The sequence below is a fragment of the Letharia columbiana genome (genome assembly GCF_014066305.1).
Source record: "Letharia columbiana isolate WasteWater2 chromosome Unknown xfSc0000006_s0, whole genome shotgun sequence".
NCBI lineage: Eukaryota > Fungi > Ascomycota > Lecanoromycetes > Lecanorales > Parmeliaceae > Letharia > Letharia columbiana.
The window spans coordinates 1-17,073 of NW_023501150.1; the positions used below are offsets into that span (position 1 = coordinate 1).

General features: G+C 50.7%; 7 protein-coding genes across 7 annotated transcripts; 4 read left to right on the forward strand and 3 right to left on the reverse strand.

The window, feature by feature from the left end:
• Nucleotides 1-955: 955 nt before the first annotated feature.
• On the forward strand, nucleotides 956-1,368 carry HO173_012931 (uncharacterized protein; the record flags this gene model as incomplete). Its single annotated transcript, XM_037314760.1, has 2 exons — nucleotides 956-1,159; nucleotides 1,219-1,368. 2 exons carry the CDS (start codon nucleotides 956-958, stop codon nucleotides 1,366-1,368), a joined length of 354 nt encoding a protein of 117 aa, XP_037158286.1.
• Nucleotides 1,369-2,440: 1,072 nt separating this feature from the next.
• Nucleotides 2,441-4,366, forward strand: HO173_012932 (uncharacterized protein; the record flags this gene model as incomplete). The annotated part of the gene is made up of 4 exons (XM_037314761.1): nucleotides 2,441-2,752; nucleotides 2,851-3,814; nucleotides 3,865-4,111; nucleotides 4,168-4,366. 4 exons carry the CDS (start codon nucleotides 2,441-2,443, stop codon nucleotides 4,364-4,366), a joined length of 1,722 nt encoding a protein of 573 aa, XP_037158287.1.
• Nucleotides 4,367-6,474: 2,108 nt separating this feature from the next.
• HO173_012933 (uncharacterized protein) lies at nucleotides 6,475-7,856 on the reverse strand (the record flags this gene model as incomplete). The annotated part of the gene is made up of 6 exons (XM_037314762.1): nucleotides 6,475-6,515; nucleotides 6,576-6,676; nucleotides 6,735-6,774; nucleotides 6,828-7,329; nucleotides 7,384-7,528; nucleotides 7,579-7,856. The coding sequence occupies 6 exons, from the start codon at nucleotides 7,854-7,856 to the stop codon at nucleotides 6,475-6,477; spliced, it is 1,107 nt and encodes a 368-aa protein (XP_037158288.1).
• A 2,622-nt stretch (nucleotides 7,857-10,478) lies between these two features.
• Nucleotides 10,479-11,813, forward strand: HO173_012934 (uncharacterized protein; the record flags this gene model as incomplete). The annotated part of the gene is made up of 3 exons (XM_037314763.1): nucleotides 10,479-10,837; nucleotides 10,892-10,959; nucleotides 11,017-11,813. 3 exons carry the CDS (start codon nucleotides 10,479-10,481, stop codon nucleotides 11,811-11,813), a joined length of 1,224 nt encoding a protein of 407 aa, XP_037158289.1.
• A 941-nt stretch (nucleotides 11,814-12,754) lies between these two features.
• HO173_012935 (uncharacterized protein) lies at nucleotides 12,755-13,173 on the reverse strand (the record flags this gene model as incomplete). The annotated part of the gene is made up of 2 exons (XM_037314764.1): nucleotides 12,755-12,849; nucleotides 13,053-13,173. The coding sequence occupies 2 exons, from the start codon at nucleotides 13,171-13,173 to the stop codon at nucleotides 12,755-12,757; spliced, it is 216 nt and encodes a 71-aa protein (XP_037158290.1).
• An 853-nt stretch (nucleotides 13,174-14,026) lies between these two features.
• Nucleotides 14,027-15,445, forward strand: HO173_012936 (uncharacterized protein; the record flags this gene model as incomplete). Its single annotated transcript, XM_037314765.1, has 3 exons — nucleotides 14,027-14,453; nucleotides 14,614-14,638; nucleotides 14,689-15,445. The coding sequence occupies 3 exons, from the start codon at nucleotides 14,027-14,029 to the stop codon at nucleotides 15,443-15,445; spliced, it is 1,209 nt and encodes a 402-aa protein (XP_037158291.1).
• Nucleotides 15,446-16,363: 918 nt separating this feature from the next.
• HO173_012937 (uncharacterized protein) lies at nucleotides 16,364-16,820 on the reverse strand (the record flags this gene model as incomplete). The annotated part of the gene is made up of 3 exons (XM_037314766.1): nucleotides 16,364-16,397; nucleotides 16,497-16,512; nucleotides 16,565-16,820. 3 exons carry the CDS (start codon nucleotides 16,818-16,820, stop codon nucleotides 16,364-16,366), a joined length of 306 nt encoding a protein of 101 aa, XP_037158292.1.
• Nucleotides 16,821-17,073: the final 253 nt, after the last annotated feature.

Genomic DNA, 17,073 nt, shown 5'->3' on the forward strand with positions numbered 1-17,073 from the left:
TCTATGGGAGCAGTGCTTAGTACACAGGAGCCGCACCTCCACACACGCTCACACGCACGCTAATTAAGCCGCAAAACCTTTGACCACAAATGGGGCCCAGACTGTGCCGATGATGCGGCTGGTGCTATACAGTAAATAAAACCCAGAGCGCGGTTGGAACGCCGGAACCCACTTACCGTGATGGTTCGCAGGATTCTGCAGCTCGGGATGCGCCTTCTTCATATCCGGGGCTATCCGTCAATACCCCACCAACCTATCTTCTTTTCCCTCGTATCAGGAGAGAACCCCTCTCTGTACTTATGATGCTCCCTCGGTGCGGCTGAAGTGGATGCTGCTCCGAAAGCGTCAGCACCAGCCCCTTTCGCAGATACTGTGCGTTTTGTTCGTGCCTGTCTACGCAGTTTCTTGTACCTTCTCCCATCTTGCGGCGGCGCACACATTGAATGGGACCTGCTGATTATACAATGCTCGTTTCATGTGTTGGAATACGCCATGATCACTTCGTTCTGTACACTTCCGCGGCGGGGCCTTCTAACCGAGGAAGAGGGAAGAGGCTGAAAGTTACCAGCAGGCAATGCAAGCTGAGAGACACGCTTATCGCCGAATCAAACGCCCCATTCTCTCTCAAGACGAAGGCATGATAAGGGAACGCAGTGCCTCGCAGCCTTGCTACGGTTTTTGTTTAGGTACTGCTCTTCCACATGTTCTGATCGCATTTTTGCGCAACTAGGTAGTGCCAGTCCCTTCTGCAACTGCGACCGTGTCTAAGTGTCCTTTTCTTGGCATACAATCCTTCGTGCTTCCAGCTTTTACTAATGCTTCTATATCTTCCGATATCTTCTATCCGGCTTTACTGTGTCATTGGAGTAGTCTCTTATATCACGACACACCAATCTTGACTCTTCTCCCATTCCGAGCCGTCACCCTTGAGTTCCACTTGCTCCTGTTTCCTTCGATGTCAAAAGTCACAGCACAAGGAGCTCTGAACTCCGCAAAATCCGGCTACGCACCTGAGGAAATGCAAAACCATGTCGCTCACTTCATCCTCCTTGTAGTCTTCTCCAGCTTCGCAACCGCCGCTGTGGGACTGAGATTTTGGGCACGAAACATAAGAACCCAAACTTTTGCGCTTCATGATTACTTGACAGTACTGGGTCTGGTGAGCATCCCTCAAGCGTCACGGATCAAGCCTTATCCACTGATGATGGATGATCGCAGATCTTCGCACTCGCCGAGACTGGTGTCAATATTTATAGTAGGTCTTTTCACCCACAGCAATACCTCTCTGGACTGAGCACGGTCAATGACAATTGCCAGGTTGCTGTTTTCCATTCTTACGGAGAATGGGCACCGTACCGGAAGCAGTAGGCCTCCAGGTAAGGCTTGTCTGTCTCAGAATGAGCCGGTCTGACTTGGGTACAACAGTTCCTGTTTCTGTCGCCTATTCTCTGGGTGACTGCCGTGACGATAATCCGCGCCGCGATTATTTCCCTCTATCACGTAGTGGTACCTTATACAGCCGGGCTGTTGCCCATCAATGAGTGAATCATGCTGGAATCACACCCTCCTCGCCAAGCATTTTCAGCCCTACAGGATGCCAATCTTGAAAGCATCTCCGCCTAACAACTTCATGCCCACCTCTAAAGATCCCGTTGCGGCTTGTCTTCATTTGCATCTATGTGCCAAGAAGGACGATGACTGTCTCCATCGGCTTGATGATGTGGTGGATAGTTATGAGTAGCTATGCTATTACGCCACCCCAAAGCTTCATTCCCACTATGTGTATGAGGTGAGCCTGCAGCATTAGGGAGGCCGAAAGGTATTACACATTGCATTGAAGACCACGGCTAGAGAGTTCTTCACCGCCAGGCTTGACAAGATTTAGCAGAAATGTGTTGCGTGGACTTTGCGTGGATGACTTTCTTTGAGACCTTGTACTCTACATGAAGCATTTATGTCTGGAAGTATCGCAGCAAAAGAACGCAATGTTTTGTGGCTTTGCATCATCAAGTCCGTTAATTACATGATTGACAAGCTGAAAATTGTCAGACTCGCTTCGAATCCCATCTTCATATCTTGAATACGGCATTCAAAAAACTATTACGACATGTAGCTCGCGTGCGAATTGTTTATTGCTTTAGGCATTGAATATTCGTTACTATATCTCCCTCATCCCACTATATGTATGAGGTAACCTGCAGCATTACATGCAAATCCATTGGTCACCTCGCGGTTGGCGCAGAGGCCACGGCCCATCATGATATCATCATGCATATGCGCATTCTAGGTCCGTGAATCAGCAGAACTTCGCTGTCCTCGAAGATATGGGGTTTAGAAGGGGACCTCAAATATCTTTACACCGTAACTGTCTCTGTGCAATCTTAACTGTGCACTCAAACCCCATTCCTTGTCGTTCAAGCCAGCTTGATCCAAGAGCAATATGGAGAGGCTCAAGTCCTTCCACCGCCGACGCCTGATTCTCCAACCTTCTTCAGGCTCTTTCACAGCCGAAGGCCAAATCTCCCGCTGGAGCAATTCAGACTTAGATCCAGTCCCGAGGAATCAGAAGAAGTGGGAGTGGTACCATGTCGGAGGCTTCTGGATCGCTGAAGGCTTTTCTGCTTCCCAGATTCAGACTGCATCAGCAAGTGTCGCATTGGGTCTCAATCCTGGCATAGCTCTCATAGCCTATCTGATTGGTAATATCTTGGTCATGATGGCATGTTGTGGTACTGGCTATATTGGCTCCAAGGTAACAATCAGCCGCTGTGTCCTTCCGTCTCACAAGATTTGAATCCCCGGTGATCGTGGTTTCCTGCATTGAACCTACAGTGCGCTAACGTACGTCAGTACTCAATCAATTTTCCAGTCATCTCGAGAGCGTATGACAGTCCTCAAAATTCTCTGGCGATAACTTATTCTCGTCTTAGATCCTTCGGCTTACGAGGTTCATGCCTTCCCATCATCATCCGGGCAATTGTTGCTCCCATATGGTACGGCATCCAAGCCTACCTAGGCAGTCTTGCAGTCCAAGCCATGATTGAAGCCATATGGCCATCCTTCGCCAACTGGCACACAGATGCTTTACCAACAAGTGCCGATATCACGGCTGCTGAACTCCTCAGCTTTACCATCTTCTGGCTTGCGTCTCTCCCCTTTCTGTTCCTCAGTATGCCCGCACTGCGCTGGATCTTCCTGGTCAAAGTGATCATCATGCCAATCTTCGGCATCTGTCTGTTCACATGGGCGGTGACTGCTTCGCACGGTTTTGGCCCTTTACTCCGAATACCGAATAAGATCGAGGATGGAATGTCTCTGGGCTATGCCTTTTGCTACGCCATCACGACCGCCATTTCCGCCAGTTCAACCTTTGCCATCAACATCCCTGACCTGACGCGCTACGCCCGTAATCCGCGGACTGCCACCATTGCTCAAGCCATCTGTCTTCCAGTATGCATGACGCTCATCTACTTCCTCGGCGTCGTCATGGCAGCCTCGTCGCAAGTCATATATGGGCAAATCCAGTGGAACCCGCTCACGATCGTTCTCATGTGGAATAATCGGGCTGCAAAGTTCTTCGTCGGTTTTCTCTTCGCCTTCGCCATGATTGGGACGAACGTGGCTGGGAACTCAGTCCCTTTCGCCAACGACACCATGGCGCTTTTCCCGAAATACATGAACCTGAGACGCGGGCAATTTCTCTGTGCAATCCTCGGCTTCGCCATCTGCCCTTGGAAAATCGAGGCGAGCGCTCAGAGCTTCTTGGCGTTCCTCAACGGATACTCGGCGCCGTTTCTTGGGCCTGTCGCTGGGGGTAGGTCGAATGCTGTTTCTCATTCGGTGGTCTCTAACGTGTTGACATAGTCCTCCTATCCGACTTCTTCCTAGTCAGAAGGTCCGGCGAATTGAATGTCTACCAGCTTTACAAACCATCCGGCCTCTACTGGTACACAGCAGGCATCAATGTGCGAGCAGTGGCAGCATTCACTGTCGGTATGGTACCACAAATCCCCGGTCTCGCCTACCAAATCAATCCCATGATCAAAGGAGTATCACGCAACTACGTGGATTTCACCTCCTTGGGCTGGCTCGAGGGACTTCTCTTCTCTGGGTGAGTCTCGACGTCCAACTTTTATCACATCGACGCGCGGGCTCATTATGATACAGGTTCGCTTATCATATCTTATGCCTATCGTTCCCTTTCCCGACACGAACGGATGAAGAAGACAAAGCAGCTTGGGCAATCGTAGGTCACGATGGAACAAGGCCGTCGACATCGAGTACGCCACCGCAAGACGGGGTTGAGAAGGCCGTTCCACTTCAAGATGCGATTTCTGCGCCCGAGTCCTCAAGTGGCAATTCTTAGGTTTGATCTAGATTGATAGCATGTCGCAGCATATCCGGCGCCAGCAGTTGTATCTACTTGTACTTTTCTAATTCTTGGTGCTGTCAAACCCTTCGGAGTCTTCCATTCGCTCCTGTTGCTCACCCCGTCGACATGTCGCACGATTTTATGTCAGATATCAGATGCTCAGGAGGGACATCCCATTGAAGCAGCGACATTATCGGCACCAGCCTCTGTAATATCCTCGAATCATGAGCAAAGACAATAACAGCGATGAGCTTGAAGATAGAAGTCATCAGCTCAGGACCCGGGTACGAAATCTCATAATGGACCATGCTAGTGACATTTGATACGCATTTCAATATAGAACAATCATGAGAGATCTCGCCCGTAGGAGTGATTGCAAAAAAAACAAGGTAAATCCGGAAAAGAATTGCAGTTGACGTTCCAAAGAGTTAGACACAAGAGGATAGTGGGCCCGATGAACCCCTGGCTTCTGTCAACGAGCTTCCCAAGCAAACAACATCACGAGCATGCATATACACACCCATAAAACGTAAACAAGTAACCGCGCCGTCTCAAAGCCCGGGCTAGCAAGCTCGAACGAGCCTACTCTCATACCTCAGTACCAAGAGACTCCCACGCCTACACTGTAGAGACTTAATAGTAGGTCCATGCAGGCGTGGGGGGTGGGACGAAGGGTGCTGCGGCTCTGAACGAGACGAATTCGAACGACAGGGGCCACCTGCCAGTGCAAAACGAGTATACTATACACACGGCCTGTGTTGCCGACAGATATCTGCACTTGCCACCGTGACACTTCTGTCCAGATATGAGACGGGGTCATCGTTGGATTTCCCACGGGATCCGCAATTTCGGTCCGGACACGGTCATGGCGCCTACCCCGCTGTTTACTCTACTGGAGCATGGGGTTTTGAGCCGTCACGGCTTATTCAACGCTCTTTGGATCCGATCGTTCATCCCTTTTAGACAATCTAGACGGTGGGCCGCGCCTACGGGGTATGGCGCTAAGGAGTCGCAGGTTGGAGGCCCCGTCTGGGGGATTTGGATGATCGATGTCGGCGTTTCTGTTTTGGAAATAGCGTGGGATATCGGGTTGCGCCTCGGTTGGGGGAGGTTAGATGATTTACGGCTCGAATGGGGGATGAGCTCTTGGGGTCTACAGCAGTAAATCTGTCTGGAGTCGCGATGGCTGAAGCGGGTGGATGCGACAGTGGGTGAGAAGGATGATGGATAGTGGACGATGGAACACCAGGGCCAAAGTTGAGAGAGAGAGAGAGAGAGAGAGAGAGAGATACGCTGACCGAGAGATAAGATGAGAAAAGACTTTTCAAATATATGAGGTACGGTAAGTGAAAGCTCGGGAACGTAGAGATCTCCCGGTGGATTAAGACTATATACACGAAAGATTGGCACCCAGATCCACCAAACAAGTTGTATCACGTCGCGCACCCCGCCGCCCTTCTCGGCATTTGGCAGCGCGGTCGGAGCTCCGGCTAAGTACGGAGAGACCGCAATCTCAGCGGGCTTGAGTGCTTCGATGTCGGCTTCATAAGAACTCGTTCTCGACGCACGGTCTTTGCAGGCTTTGCTGGTTGAAGTGACTTTGTTGGTGGAGGTCCCTTTGGTGGCGGTGGTGGTGCTGGATTCCTCGGTTGATTTTATTGCTGTTGTGTGTGTGCTAGTGGTCTTTATGGTTGTTGTTCTTGTTGTCTGCTACTGGTCGCTGATGAGGTCGTCTTCTTGGAGGTGGTTGAAAGTTTTCCCGTCCATGTGGATTGTTTTGGAATCGCCGGAGAAGTCGTAGATTGCTTTTTTTGATGTGTTGTCTCTAACGTGGTGGAGTCTTAAGGGGGGACTTGAAGACTAAAGAGATGGAAAAATAGTGTACCAACTCTTTATGATGTCCTTTGAAAAAGGCTCGAATTCTCATAGCCAAAAATTAAATGACTCGGACAGCTCGGTCCCACGTGGGTACCATGGTACGGGAATTGACCATTGCGATATAAGATCAACAAGACATCTTCGCTCATGGAGATCGTTAAAAAGCATATATGTACAGTCATCGCGTATGAAGCTTGGGAAGGGCTCCTCGCGTTAGCAGATGACTAGAAAATAGCGGTACCATTCACATGCGAGGCAACGCCACCTATGTCCAGCATTAGCACGGTCTAGCACAAGCAATGAAGGGGCAGGAGTAACGTCTCACCAGGGACATTTGCGGCCGCGCTAGTAACGAAGAAAGTCCACCTGTTCTTCTCTCTACAGGTCTGCGCCAGCTTTTCGAGGTCGACCATTTCTCCGAGAGGACTAAGACCCGCAAGTTAGTCTTTGAAGGGCTCTATGGCTAGTCGGTCCAATCTCTTACCAGCCCCACATCGCAAGCAGGTACTCGTGGATGTAATACTCTGTCAAACAGGGTTAGCATGGCTTCACTCCAAGACGAGACTTAGACAGAGACCTTGATTCGAAGGCCACGCCTCAAAGGTCGGGCTATCTCCCGCAACAGTGGCAAAGTAACAATCGTGTAACCAGTCTAGCATCGCATCCTCCTGCTTGACGCCCGCGTACCGCTGGCCATCATTCTCCCCTAGCTCATGATGTCGTAGTGCTAGCTGGTTCCTTTCCTCTACCGGCTTGCTGTAGTATGTTTTGATGAAGCCGCTTCTGATGAACAACATGTCGCCAATCTGTATATCACCTCCTTGCGCTTGAGGCCTTATATCGATGCCTTGGTCTCTTCCGCAAGCCTCGAGCTCTGCATATGATATGCGATCCGCTTCGTATGAATTCAGAGCGACGCCTTTCTTCTCTGCGTAAGAGCGGTAGTCAAGGAGGATACCACGACCTGCAATGCCGTGGTCTGACCAATGGTGGATGGAGCATTTGTGGTTCGCTTTGGGACCGACAATGTCCTCGCCGTGGGTGTTGTTGTAGAAGGTTGGGGCGGGTATCCAGCCAAACTGAGAAGCCTTTAGCGGACATCAAGACGTACGCCGGTTTTTGGTGAGACGAACATGTCTGAACCCGTCCCATTGCGTCCCACTCTGAGTGTTCAACTCGTATTTGTCATCGTATGCAATATTCTCGGCCAGAGTCTTGATCTCGTGTTTGAAGCTTTCTCGGGCAAAAGCTGGAACTTCCGGATGATTTAATGGGAGACTACAGTCTTGCTTTTAGCACGCCCCTGTTGACCATAGCGGCTGGCTTACTTCAATGAGACAATGTCGCCCGTCTTGATTTCGCTTGCCGCGGCAGCCTTAACCCTCGTCGGCGTCAATAGATTGAGACGCCCTACGAAATCAGTTTCGCCCCATACCCAAGCCGTCGGCACTCCTGGAGGTGCATAAGGGGCTTGTGGAACGTCTTTCCGCTGTGGAAACTTGGTGCAATTGGGGTCGAAAGGGATGGTCGTAGCGGTCTTGTTCAGTGTAAGGAAGTCCTTGACTTGGCCTAGCCGGCTCTGGGCAATGGATTTACCGTCTACCATGATTTTTGAACATAGAATACACGATTGAGAAGTAATAGGAAGATAGCAGGAAGGACACTGCAAGGGCGATTGATGAGAGGATCAATTGAGCAATGAGAGAGGAGTGTTTGAGAGGAAAGAAAAGCTGACGAACGCCGTGATGTCCCATATCCCCGCATTCTGAGGCCCGAGGCATTACGTAGCTTTTGATCGTCCTTGGCGTCTGTGAAATAAATCTAGACCACAAACCTTAAAGCTGAAGGACATAACCACGAAGGAGAGTTTTGGATCCTTTTCAATCTTCCAATTCACTTCACATCATTGCACCAGCATTCCTGCAAACAGCAGGTGCAATGTGACTTGGGAGAAAAGAAAAAGCCGAAAGGTCGCCGCTTTTGTGAATTGAATGCACGCCAAGCCTTGGCACGGAAAGATACAGATGAAACCTGAGCACGTGCTGAGGTAGAGTAGGTGAATGCTTGGCAGTCGATCGGCTCAACTCCAGGGTTCTCTCTCTCTTCAAGCAGGCGCCATTCAATGTCAATAAATCTCCACCATCCTTGTCATTCAGACGTCTGCTTCATCATCAGATGGTAAGAGGACTTGTGACGCTCCAGCGGTTCCTGACAAGTACCACGCAGCCGGGTAGGCAGAGCTGCTCAGAGCCTCATATGGAGAAGCGATTGTCTGATGATACTAAAGTTTCAAACTTGGACACCGGACGCGTGGTCAATGCTGCCTTGTCCGATACTGCTATCACCATTCGTTTTGAGAGGTCTGAAGAAGTGCCTTTGGAGCATCTAGAAGCCAATGTTGCCGGGCGGTCCTTCTCGGACCAAGCCGGCAGCCAGTCTCGCCACTAGATCTTGAAGGTTATTGCCGGCGACTTCAATCGCTCACCATTCAACGTCACCGTACTCAAGATGATATCGCTCCACCGCTCGACTCTTTGGGCCTCGGCTCCGATGATTCCAGAAAGAGAGATGTGAAATGTTTAACAAATAATGATGAAGTCCGTTACAGTCTATAGGATCACCGGCTAGGAGGAACTACGGAAGTGCTGTCTGCTTGTCGTACCTAAGTCTCATTTCACATTTGAAATGTGCAGAACTCTCGAATACGAGAACGCAATTTGGCTTATGGAGAATGCCTTTTTAAGTACCTATTTGATTTGTGCGAGTGGTAGCTTGTTTACATCCAAATTCTGGTCACGGGCCTCTTTTTCCGCCACCGTTTCCATTTGCTCTCTTCAGAGAAGCTGAGGTGCTTTTTTGTGTTTTCGCTCGGCGCAAAGGTTCTGTACTTGTGGAAGAGGTGCTTTTGACCCTTTTCGTTCTCAGACGATGGTAAAGTAAAATTGAAGCGTTTCATCGGTCTTTGCTGTCGGCAAGCTCGCTTTACCATATCGTATACCATCTGCTTTAATTTTACACAAGCTCGTCACAAGCTTTGAAAGTAGGATGCATTGACCAATCATCGTCAGTACCCACTTGGTCAATGCTTCCATTTCTCCGGAGCTAGCGATCTCGGTACGGGAGAGCTACAAAGGAAAAAGCTTGGAGTTTTAGCTACCAGACTACCTTACCTTACCTTACCTCAACTTGCCAATTTCGATGGAGACATCCTCTTCCTAGAGGGACTCGACTTTCTAGCCACTGGATTTGGTTTGACGCCATGGCAAGGTCGAAACGTTGGTCGATACAGTGACTACACCGGCTTCGGAACGAGACAGAAGGTAGCAAGGAAATCTGACAATGACTTGAAACAGAGATGTACCCTGTCCGTCAGAGATATATCAATCATGTGCAAATGCACGTTGGCGGCTCAACTCGGCTCTAGCCGTGTCTCGTGGCAATTACCAACGATTCATAGGCCCGAATCAATTTCCCCGTTGCTTCTCTGCCCATTTGTGGTCTAGACTGGCTCACGGGTCGGGTAGTGTTTCTGGTTCAGAGGTTCACGTCGCTGTGCCTCGTCATCTCAGGGAACTTTAACTTTCCCGGCACTGACTCGTGTTTCAATGACTATTATATTTAATTTTGCCTTTCTGTGGCCGGCGCTGGTTCTGTGCTCTCGGCGGGGTCCTTGGGTACCTCAGACTCGGCCCATGGATCGCGACTTCGCGTTTCTATCTGGAGAAGTCAGTTAGGACTGCATGTACCAATGTGTCTTTTCTCCTTCGTCTTCAACGTCGTCGCTGCCCGTCACCCTCATTGATGTCTTACCTTAGCTTTTCAAATGCTCCAGGTTTCGACATCTATGCGAATAAAGGTCCCCATCTCGTCCGAGTATGTTCTGTTATGATCGCTTTGTCGGCTATAGCGGTGGCCCTTCGCTTTGCTTCTAGGAGATTATCCGGGGTGCAACTCTCGTGGGATGATTGGTTGATTTTCATCGCCTTGGTAAGTGATGCCCGCGCAACTTTCTCTGGGAACATGCGACTGACATTCGCAAAAAGCCTGTGGCATGGATCCCTAGTATCTTAATGATATACTGTAAGAAGCACACCCATGCGTGCATAGCTTTGGCGACTGAAAGTTCGCTTCCTCAGGTGTACAGCATTTCAATGTCGGAAAGCATGTACAGTGGGCGACAGCCTCCGATATCAGGCACTTCTGGATCTACCTTTACGCTTCGGAAATAATGTACCCACTATCCGTGGTCCTCATCAAATGCTCGATACTGTCCTTACTCTACCGCATCTTCCATGTCCCTCGACTCAAAATATACGCCGCGACGATTGGTGTGTCAGTCATATTTTGGGGAATAACGACACTGGTGGTGATAATATTCAATTGCAATCCCATCAATGCCTATTGGGACACCCAGATTACGAACAAAGCCTGCGTTAATACCTTGCATTACTTCCTGGGCATACAAATACCCAACATCATCTTGGATGTCGTGATCATGATTCTACCCCTGCCCTATCTGTGGAGATCCCACATCACTCTATCGTCACACAAGGCTGGACTTCTGTTCGTCTTCATCCTTGGCGGCTTGTGAGTAACAAGCGATCCCCAGGACAGTCCAACTCGCTAACGAGCACTTTCCAGCGTCATCATCGCGGCTACTCTTCGTTTGAACACCATTGCCGTCCATAAACATTCGGTTGACTTTACCTGTGCGCGAACCCAGAGACCCCCCCCCCTAACGTAAATAGCTAAGACCTCCTCCACAGATGATCTCATCGACCTCAGCGTCTGGACCGCCCTCGAAACCAGCACCGGGGTCCTCTGCGCCTGTTTCGCCGCTATGCAACCCCTCCTCGATTTCGCAATCTTTGGCATACTCGACACCGAGCGCAGCACACCTTCCACAGCCGGCCGCGTAGCCCGTCCCAGCCCCGAGCCCGAGTCCACGGACCGCCAGAACAGATGGTCTTTGAAACAATGGCCCCGTCACAACACTGCTCCACCGGCTCAGGAGAACGCCGGTCTGAGACCTTTCCGGGACATAATCCGCAGAGGGAGGCATACGGCCTCGAGTTCCTGGGGCTTCAACCAACCTTTACCTCCCGACTTCCAGGACGAGTCGCTGCCGTCAACGCAACCGACAGAGACTCTCCGCCACTTGCTACGGAAGGGCTACCAGACAGAAAGGAGTTCCTTCGGCGCCAACCAACCCATACCTCCCGATCTCACGGACGAGCCGATGCCGATCCGTGACGGGAGAAACGAGGAGGAGGAGGGAGGAGGAGGAGGGACACGATATCTACGACATCGAGCGCGCGACGGAAACACGAACGCCACAAAAGAACAAGCCGGCCGGCGTGTCCCGCTTCAACGCCTTCAACGACGTGGACAACATCGCGCGCGAGGAGCGCTCCCGCCGGATGAGGAAGAAGATGGAGAGCGCGGGCTGGCCCATGACGGGGGAACGACGCACTTGGATTTGAAACCCGTCCCGGGGTTCCGTTGTGGAGTTGGCTGTCTATCTGTCTTTCTATCTATCTATCTGTCTATCTGTCTGTTGTAGAAGGAAGAAAGAAAAAAAGAAAGAAAGAAAGAGAGCAAGAGATCAGACTCGGATACCTACCCAACCAACCAAGCAACCAACCAACCATGTTAGAATTGCTACCACCTGCGGATGTGAGGTGTCCGCCTACGAGGAGGATCGATCGGTCGGGTATGATACAAGCGGACGGCAAGACGTATGTCTAGAGAAAGACTCGTTGGCGGTACGCGTCGCGCGCTGTGAAGAAGAAGAAGAAGAAGAAGAAGAAGAAGAAGAAGAAGAAGAAGAAGAAGAAGAAGAAGAAGAAGAAGAAGAAGAAGAAGAAGAAGAAGAAGAAGAAGAAGAAGAAGAAAGGCATTGCGCTACAGCGGCCACGGATCGAGCGGGAGAAGGGAACAGCGCCGCTCGCTTGGGATCGTGTGGTGTGAGCTGTCTTGATGTGTGTATGTAATTTTGGAAATTTGGAGGGTGGGCTGTTGGTGTGGGAGATTGATGGATGTGTGGGATGGGGTGGATGGGAGGGTGGGGGGGTGGGAATGAATGGGGGGGGGGTTTGGGAAAGAAATGGGGACTGTGCTGAATGGATGGATGGATGAGGATGAGGATGTGGGAAGTGAGAGGGGCGGCTTTCGAGGGTTAGGCGTGGGGAAGATGGCGATTTGGCTGTTCTGGTAGATATGGATGCATGTGGTGGTTTTGTGGATAGCGATGTAGAGAGGGTATCTGATCTGAAGCTGAAGCTGAAGTTGCAGCGTGAAAGTTGCTTGTGATTGTCTTTGAGCAAGATTCCACCCTCCTTTTCTCATCTCATCTTTTCTCATCTCATCTCATCTTTTCTTCCCTTGCCTTGTCTTGCCTTTCCTTGCCATGCCTCGTCCCCTCTACACGCATCAACCGTACGCATGTATGTATGTACGTCTCCAGCCCATCCCCCCTCGCACCAACCCTATCCGCGCCGCCTTTCAGGTGAACTTCCCAACCTCGGAGTTCACCTCCTTGTTGATGGCACCGTCCGCCATGCCCGGCACGCCTTCTTCGCTGGCTACTTTGTCCACGCCTGCGGTGCCGTGTTCGTTAGTGTGGGTTGGGTTGCGGGTGGTGGTGGTGGGTGGAGGGATGGGGGTGGGGGGATGGGATGGGATGGGATGGGAGAGTGGGGTGAAGAGATGGGAACGGGGAGGTGATGTGGAGGGGTGGGATGGTGTGGAGAGATGAGATGGGAAGGTGAAGTGGAGAGGTGGGAGAAAGGGAGCGGCATACCCTGATCGATGGTCTTGTCCATGCCACTGGACTGGCCTCCCCCCTGCTGATTTCCTCCTTCTCCTCCTCCTCCGCCGCCGCCGGACATGTCTTTCATGGCGTCTTGTTCGATGTTGTCCATTGTGTGTGAGGTGGGACTTGCGTGTAGATTGGGGTGGGTGAGTGTAATTGGTAGGGGTTGTTGTATCGTAGGAAAAGTTGGCTGTTGAGTGGGTGTTGTTGGTAGGTGGGTGAATGAGTGGGTGAGTGAGTGGAAGAGCGAGGAGATCGTATGTTTGGAGAGAAATCAAGGAAGGAGGGGTTGGCGGGGTCGACTCGGTGACGATGGGGCCTTGGCAGGGGCTCAGGGGTCCTGGCTTGGCAGGATCAGCGCTATGTACTTTCGGAAGGTGACCCTGTAGCGGAGGGCGGACTTCCGTTGGGCCTGGTAGGGACAATGGACCCCAAAGTGAGGTCAGGATGGGCGCAGTTCCGAAGTCGAAGGCAACCTCCAGGCAGGGCATTATCCAAGATCTTGGCGTAAGGTAGAAGAAGTCTTGGCATTCGACTTTGTGTGCGGGCCTCCGTACTCTCTCGCCCTACGATATTCTTCTACCGTATCTGATACTCTCTCACTTTGCAAAGTTCTTTTACCCTACCGTGTTCTCTTACTGTACGATGCTGTCCTGTCATACCATAGTCTCTTACCTTACATGTGCTAATTCGATCCATCATTCGAAATGAAAAGGAGAGGGCCCAGTTGAATGTTTCAGAGGCGCTTTCGGCGACGCGGCTTCTTTTACAAGGCTGTAGTTGAGACTGTACCTCCGGTACCAAGGTACTTGTATCAATGCCCAGACTTCTACAAGGCAGCCGCAAGCGAGGCGTGGTGTGCTGCCTGATTACCCCGCCAAAGCTCCAAATCAAATGTCAGCTTGTCCATACTTACCGATCAACGCTATCACTAAGTTCGAGCACTGTCTCGGATATAGCACATGGATCCAGTCTCCATAGCGGCCGCTGTCGGCCCGGCTCTTAAAACCTTGTACTCTGTCACGACGACACTCTACACCTTCATCACCTCAGCGAAGAAGGTTGGCAAGTCCTTGGAGGACCTCCACGGAGAGGTTCGAGGCCTGACCCGGGTGCTGGAGGATATCGAGGCGTTTCCCAAAGATACCGTCATCGCTCAAACAAGTTATGCTTCGTCCAGAACAGATGGCGCTTGGGACCCAATACACAATGCTATTCAAGATACCCAGCGCACAATCAAGGCTCTGCAGAAGGTTCTTGATCGCCTCGGGCCTCCTAGCGAAGTCACAAATGGCTTCAAGAAGGCCGTGAAGCAGGTACAACTAAGTATCAATTCAGAAGAGATCAGCAACATCAAGTCAAGAGTTCATTGGCACTCAACCATCCTTCGTACGTACTTCTCGGAGTTGGTTGTCCTCCATCCAGGCCCTTTTTGGGGTCGTAACTGGGAGCAATGACCCTGTTTCTTCTCCTATCATGTGCCTATATCTGTCTTGCAAACTCGAGAAATTATCCGCGAAGGACGATGCTGACTTCGGAATCTGCGCAGAAATGGGGCTCCAAACAGCTGCGTTGTAAGTCTCGTTGCCATATATGGCTCAACATTGTGCTCAGTTATTAACAGGGCCATCATTTGTCGGACCAATGATAATGTATTGAATGTCATCAATCCAAAAATCGATACCATCCTCCCTCTCGTCTCGAAAGTCGAAGGTCTGGTAAAGCAAGTTGAAAACCTCTCGTCACAGTGGACTACTAAAGATGACAAATTACCGATGGGCTTCCGAAATCCTGATATTGCGGGACATACTCAGCAATTGAAGCGCACTGCAGAGGCAGTGATTGCCTCTGCAAGTACTGTTATTGAGTCGCAGTCTACCATTGTGAGTGGAAAAGATCGACAACATCCTTCATCTGCCAGCTCTGGAGAGCTCTCGGAAGAATCCAAAAAGTGCGGCATTGAGGAGTGGATCACCCACCTGACCGTTGATCACGAGGGACTGAGATCAGAATCTCATAGCGCCAGTGAGCTGATGCCCGATGACAGCGTCAGCAGTATCGGCTTGAATAGACGCAGACGGTCGCAACAGACCAATGAAGCGGGAATGCCAGGGTCTACTTCAGAGACTGGCAAGGATCCGGGCCCCCCGAAAAGAATGGACAATAGAAGGAAAACCCCGACGAAGGATATCTTCGAGGAAAAGCTCGCACACCGGAAACCCAACGAAAAGATTAAATCTGTCAGTAGTTCAGGAAGACCTCGATCTCGATATAGCCTTCGAACAGATTCCAACTGGACATCGAGCGGACCCCAACGTGGGTACGTCTTACAACAAGAAATCTGCAAAAGAGTTAGTGGCGGCTCTCATGATGAGCTTTGAGGCGAAGAAGTGGAATTCCAATGACGCACTCCTTGAGCTGGCCAAGACAGCAGCTGGGCAAGGCGTGGGAAGCCGCTCTGACACAGAAGGGGCACTTCTATATCTGCTGGAGAATGGCGCCGATGTCAACGCAACAGATGCCAATGCAAAGACGGCTCTGCACCATTCTTTCGAATGGAGGAAACACCGCCCTGATCCATCTACTTGTCGAGCGAAATGCAGATATCAATGTAAAGAACAAACATGGGTCTTACTGCTTTGCACCTTGCTGCCGTAAAGGGAAATACACCAGTTGTTGAAATCTTGTTGAAAAATGGCGTCGATATTGAACAGAAATCCGAGGAAGAACAGTATACTGCTCTTTCACTGGCTGCTTCTTGGGGTCGGGCACCGACAGTAGAATGTCTGTTAAAAGCCGGTGCGAATATCCATGCGAGGGGCAGGCAGAATAATACATCGCTTTCTCTAGCCGTGCTCAATGGCCAAACCGAGGTAGCTAGTATTCTGTTGAAAGCTGGAGCGTCAGTCGATGCAAAAAACGATTTTTGTTCTACACCTTTGAGTGAGGCGGCCTTCTGGGGCCGTACTGAGGTAGTCGAGGTGCTGTCGAAAGCTGGAGCGTCAGTTAATGTGAAAGATGATACGGGGTAATACACCTTTGCATCACGCGGCTAGGTCGGGGTAATACTGGGATAGTTAAGGTGCTGTTGAAAGCTGGAGCGTCAGTCAATGTGAAAGATAATAACGGTGGAACACCTTTGCATTACGCGAGCCATTGGGGGCCGTACTGGGGTAGTCGAGGTGCTGTTGAAAGCTGGAGCGTCAGTCAATGTGAAAGACAATCAGGGTGGAACACCTTTGCATGACGCGGCCTGTTGGGGCTATACTTGGGTAGTCGAGCTGTTGAAAGCTGGAGCGTCAGTCAATGTGAAAGATAATAAGGGTAGAACACCTTTGCATGACGCGGCCTGTTGGGGCTATACTGGGGTAGTTGAGGTGCTGTTGAAAGCTGGAGCGTCAGTCAATGTGAAAGATTATGAGGTTAGAACACCTTTGCATGACGCGGCCTATTGGGGCTATACTGGGGTAGTTGAGGTGCTATTAAAAGCTGGAGCAAACCTGGAAGCACGCGATGACTCTGGTTATACACCACTAATTCACGCTGCTCGCTGGGGCCATAGAACAAGTATTGAGCTGCTCCTTGCTGCCGGAGCGGACAAAAGAGCAAGAACGAATCACGGCGAGACAGTGCTACATACAGCCCTCTGTTACGCACATTCCCAGGACTGTCACAAAACTCTGTGCGGGATTTGCGCTGCTTCTGTGACTCGAAAGGACATAGCAAAGCTGTTATGTGAAAGGGGGGCCGACCCATCGGCAAAGAGAAATGATGTGACTTCTGTGTTGTCCTGGCTTCGTAAGAACCACGTCCATCCCAAAAGCGAACAGAAAGCGTTGATCAGAGTGCTGAAGGGATATGGAGCCAAGGGTTGATTGGGAGAATTTGCCCATAGTGATAGAATTTCGTCAGAGCTGCAGCTGACCTTACCTCAATCTATTGCTTTGCCAAATTGAGATCCGGTTTGCTCACTTGCTGAACAGCTACCGTACCAGCGATTCGAAGTGTT